The 5,865-nt window shown below is 30.8% G+C and overlaps 1 protein-coding gene across 1 annotated transcript; it reads left to right on the top strand.

Annotated features, from left to right (window-relative positions):
* Nucleotides 1-4,508: 4,508 nt before the first annotated feature.
* On the top strand, nt 4,509-5,603 carry PVX_125726 (hypothetical protein; the record flags this gene model as incomplete). Its single annotated transcript, XM_001612565.1, has 1 exon — nt 4,509-5,603. One exon carries the CDS (start codon nt 4,509-4,511, stop codon nt 5,601-5,603), a length of 1,095 nt encoding a protein of 364 aa, XP_001612615.1.
* Nucleotides 5,604-5,865: the final 262 nt, after the last annotated feature.

Raw genomic sequence — 5,865 nt, 5'->3', positions numbered from 1 at the left:
TTTTGATAGCGCTTGATTTTTACTTGCTAATTACTATTGTTGTTATATTTTGGCGGAAATAACCCTTTGAGATGTAGCGAAATGTGGGTGTTTTAACCACGGTTTGGTGTTTGTGTATATTTAAAAAAAAAAAAAAATGAGTCTTTTTCTGAGTTAAAACGGTTCGTTGTAAGCGGCTCTACAGGGTGGTGAATAACAAGCTGTATGTAAATATGCGCACGTCGCACGTTTCTATTTCATTTTAGGAAATAAAAAGGATCACTTTCGTGTGTAAGTGGGTATCAAAAAATGGTTGCAAAGGAGTTGCAATGCAGTTGCAAAATGGCCATCAATTTTTTTTTTTGCTGTTGTGGTAATTATGGCTATAGGATAAGCGACTTAAAAATTGGTCAATTAACGAAGAGGTGAACATGTAAAAGACTGTTCTCTTTCTCTTTTTAAAGCATTATTTTACGGAGGAATGAGCTCAAAAGGTTCATGGCAAAACCCAATTTTATGTTGCCTTTCACGTATGGGTATAATAATTTTTACAACATTTAAAGCAAAAATATATGTAATTTAGAAGGTTCACTATAGTGGCTGCGCTTATTCCTTTTAAGCAATTTTTATTGATTTATTTGTGATTAATCCAAATATACAATTAATGCCATTTTCGTCATACGAAACCTTTTTTTTCGGAGTAATGTTGCAACCATTTTTCTGTGTTAACGGCTGGAGGTAGGGGCGCACACCATACTAATAACAACCGCTTTAATTGCACTACCTGAGTACGCCCAAATAATTAAGTATAATTTAAAGAAGAACATATATAAAAGGGTTCAGAACTGATATATCCAAAATTGGTCGCAGCAGCTGTTAAAAAGGTAAGAAAGGGTTGTATGTAAAAAGTTGCAACCGGTTAAGGGGGGCACAAAATTTTTACATTCAAAATGTTTATGTAGATATGTACATATATATTTATATATATATACGCATATGTATACATTTTTTCCCTTTTTGCTTCTCTGTTTTTCTCTATTTTTTTAATATCGCGAAAGGTTCTCATGCGCCAACAGATGTAAAAAATTTTACCGTTTGGAAGGGGTTTTATTTATCACCAGTTTGTTCTCTACGAAATTGCGCAACGTGTGTTTCATCAGCCAGGCGCCCTTTTTTTTTGCTCATTAAGCCTTTCATTTATCCACTTTATATTTTTCTCTTTTCTTATTTAAATTAACGATTATTTGGGTTAACAATTTTTGCGCAGATTTTTTGTAGGACGTTTCTTTTTTTTAAAGAACAAAATGTTCAACCGCAGAAATGTACAGCAAAAAATGTATGGCGATTTTGGTTAAAATTGGATGATAATGTAATTTAGAAAAAGGCAACATTCTGATGATGTGTCTCTCTTTTTGGCTAAGCATGTTGCACCTTTGAATAGCATTATTAGTGAAAATGGGAACTATGAAAAGGGGAAAAACAATTAGATTTGCGCTTGTATATAAAGAAGGATTGCCCAACGCATTTTACCTTTATGCGTTTAGAATGATTCGAGAAGGGTCATTTTTTTTATAAAATTGCACTTCTGATGAGTGAAAATGGAAGTATTAAGGAGGTCTTTACATACTTTGTGAACCGCTTAGTTAAACGAAATTCAAAGGGGACGCAACAAAAGAGGAGAAGCATGTAGAAAGGAAGCAAATAAAAAGAATAACAATTAAGAGAAGAAAAAAATATATATATATATATATATTAACCCGTTAGAACAAAACTTACAACATAAGCAGTAAATCTAAAACAGTGCGTGATTTAAAAATAGGTCGTTTTTATTTGCTCATCTCTTAATAAGTAGAAGGGTGAAGTTTTTCACTGAACAGTGTATGATTAATATGGCCATGCCAGTTGTTCAATTCTTAATGACCCCTTTTGGATGTTCGATCAATCCCTGATTTTTTTTTTTTTTTTAGTATCCAAAAAAAAGGGGGGTAAAATGTGCCCCTTATTTTACGCTCTTTATAAGGGAAAAGATACATAACTCGATCATTTATAATTGTGTGTTACCAAAATTTAGTGAAATGATAGTGCATTATAATGGTACATGATAAATAATGTGTTAGGGCAAAAAACAAAAGTATATGCCAACGTTTAAGTGAAAAATGATGACGTGTTTTTGCGAGTGTTTAAAGTATACACTGTCTTGAAGAAACAAGTAGCAGTGAAGTTCTATTTTTACTGTATGTGCATGTACAGGGCGTGTAATAAGCACAGCTTTCTAAAAAAGAATAACCACCTTATGAAGGTGTTACATAGAAACAATTTTTTTGAACAATTTTGTGCATAAACGTAATTGAAAATGCTTTCTTTTTAACTATAAAGGCCCATTTTCATTTTGATGAAAATTGACACGAACAAATGAAAATAAGGATTTAAAAATGATTCGGATTTTTCTGGAAAAGGTGACACGTTTGTTAGTATAAGCATATTTCGTAGAAGATCCGCGTTTCTTAAATTATCTTTTTATAATTTCACATGTGCAAATAAGGGTACATATCTAATTCGAACTTTTTAACACTATAAAGGGTTAGGAACATTCATGTGTATTTTAAAAACTATTATTTTCCCGAGGTTAAAAAAGGGGAATGTGCAAAATGTTCTACTGCATTAGCTATCGCACGGGTAAACGATTTTAAACAGTTTTACATATTTCTTGAATTTCATTGTATTTTCAACTTCAATTATTTTTATTTTATGATGTAATTATCATTATGCTTTTCGTATAACTAGACGAGGCTTTCACTAATATGTATGTTTAAATTTGCTCTTAAAATTAAGGCATCACTCGAATGCTGTTGCTCTTCACATTTGTGGACACCCCCGTACGTGCTTTTAACACAGTAGGGATTAATTTATTTCTTAGTTTTCTTCAAGCAAAGAGCAAAGCATTTTAATGTTTAAACGAAATGATATGTATATCAATATGAGAATGATTAAATGGATAAAGTGCAATAACGATATAGCATATATTGTTGAAAATTTTGTGTAAATACACGCAATGCAATGGCTTTAGCGTGTGCCGTAAAACAAAATTTTCTTTTGTGAATCGGTTATTTATAAGAATGTTTTTTACCCCCTACCGTTACAGAGGGATTATAGCAGTATGGACTTCCTTAAGTAGAATCCTAGAAAAAAACGTATTTTTTTTTTTTCTAAATTTCAAAATTGTGTACATTGTTCAACACTCTCTTTAAATTGGCGAAAGTATGCATTAATACGGAATAATAAATATTGTAGGGGGGAAATAAAATTATAAGGAGCTAGACCATTTATTGAACACTTTACATTTCTTCACTTCTCCCCGAGGAAATTACATAACGTCGTCCTCAGGCATGCGTACATATGAAATATACATATATATATGTGTTTGAATGTGCACTGCAATTCCAGGCAGAGCTCATTTCATATGACATTTTCTGTTCCCGTAAATTTTTTGCATTTTTATTTTTCTGTAATGCAAGATATTTTCGCGCTACAGATAATACTAGTACACTTATATTTCTTCGTGTGAGGGGCCCAAAGTACTTTTTCCCACCATTTATTTGTCATTAATAATTATTTCATATTTTTCTACATAATATTTAGGGGTGTATACACTGACCGAATTGGTTAATATTATCTCAGCATATACGCATACATTTTGATAATTTGTCTTCGAACTTCTTTTTTCCGAGTGCACTAAAAATTAAGGTCAAAGGATTCATTTATGATATATGAGCCCGTTTTTATATTATTCTAAAAATATAGGAACTATTCCTCATCGTTATATGATAACGCTGTAAGAAAAAACTATTATTTGGCATCATTTCCCTGAAACGTTAAGCAGAAAAATGAGGTCTTAAAAAAGACTTGCAAACTGGGTATCATTATAGTAACGCGTTTAATCCTTTTCCAATTCTACGTATATGACTTGAACATTGCTTATAAATTTTCAGAAAATAATGCAGGTTAAATATTTATTTATCATAAATGTAGTAATTTTTATTAATATGAATGAAATATTGTAAAGAATTATGGACATGGGACATGTTTTGTCATTATCCTTAAGTGAACACCCGTAACACACTGATTTTGTTATTTTATCTAATAAACACATTGTAGAAAATAATGGCTTCTTTAGAAATAAAGGATGAGACTTACGTATGTTTTTATTTTTTTGTGCAAATATTTATGTTTCCCTTTGTTTTGACACTATATTGCACATAAGAGGTTAAAGTAGAGGTACTGTAAAGGAATTTAATTCATTTTACTTTCCATTTCCTTAGGATAAAATTTTAAAAGATTCATATTCGTCTAGTATATATAAGGACTTGAATGAAGAAGGCACACAAAAAGATGACAATACTATATGTAATGATTTTAAAACTGTAAGTAATAGTTCTATCGATAATGACAGCAAAAAACTCTGTAAAAAAATTATAAAAAATTTAAAAAATATAAAAGATCCAAATGATAGGAAGCATAACGAACGTTGTATGCACTATCAGTACTGGATATATCATGAAGTTAAGGAAATGTTCAAAAATGAATCAGATTATGAGCATGTGTATGCTATAGTAAAGAAATTTTCTGACATAGAGAAAGAAATTAATGTAAAATCTAAAAACTATGGTTGTCGTTATTATTTCCATCATAAAGACATTAAAGAATTAAAAGATAAAATGGAAGAGAAATATTTGTATGATTATTTTAAAAACCATGCGAGTATTAAGACAAAAAAGACATGTGAACACGTTACGTTAAATAAATATAAAGAATATCTGAATTCTATTAAAAATTTATTTACAAAACACACGCAAGACGATTGTTGTTTCTATAGAGACTGTCATAGCTATATTAATTGTGATGATATGTATAACCCTGATAAATTAATATCTAAATTGACATCTAATAATAACGAATCATGCGAAAATTTAGAAAAGGAAGATGCTTCTTTGAAATCTGGAAATGAAGCTGCTTCCGGTAGCTCCAATGAAAATGATAAAATCCCATTTTATTTTATGAAGTGTAAATTTGAGGAAAAGGGTGTATATACAGGGTGTGCTCTCGTTGAAACCCACCTTGAAGATACTGGTAAGTCAGCTAGCAGTGGAACAAGTGGGAAAAATCCCAATTCGGAGAATTCTGCAGAAGGAAAGGACACAACTTCCCCTGAAAAAGAAGACTTAAGATGGAAATTGGGTACAAGAAGAGTACCTCATAAATCTAATACCGGAGAAGAAAATGCTTATGATGTTATCGAATACAGCGATGAATTACATGAAAATAAGATAACTATAAGGAGGAAGGATTTTGGTACTTACAAACTACAGACTGGAAAATCGGAATCTTATGAAGCGTTTTTAGAAAATATTGAAAAATTAAATTTTAAAACTGATGATGGTAATCCTGAAGGTATTCCAAACGGTGTAACATTTCTTGGGAAAACTATAAAAGAGCTTGATAAAAATAATATATTCAATATGTTAAACAATAGTTATGTTCGCTTTGGCATGTCAAGTGCTTTAGGCTTGGGAATATTCATTCTTTTATTCGTTTATTTTAAGGTAAAAAGGAATTCTATTTTATGAGAGGATAATTTTACATTTATAAAGCTTTCACTTTGTAAGTTTATTATTATTTAACAATTACATTATCCTTCTCACTTTTTTTTTTCCTACATTAGTTCACACCCCTGGGATCTTGCTTCCGTAATAGGTCATCAAATAAGTATAAAAATAATAACTATTTTTCAGAAGAGATTCCCACAGAATCACCACCACGTAAAACGATTTCAGGAAATGCAAATCCTCAGAGAAAATCTGCCACCATAAATTACAAGAAAGATTCGGC

Source organism: Plasmodium vivax, genomic scaffold, assembly GCF_000002415.2.
Source record: "Plasmodium vivax scf_7133 genomic scaffold, whole genome shotgun sequence".
In the NCBI taxonomy this organism is placed as follows: Eukaryota; Apicomplexa; class Aconoidasida; order Haemosporida; family Plasmodiidae; genus Plasmodium; species Plasmodium vivax.
The sequence above is the reverse complement of the archived record's forward strand: the minus strand, read 5'-3'. Positions and strand labels throughout refer to the sequence as shown.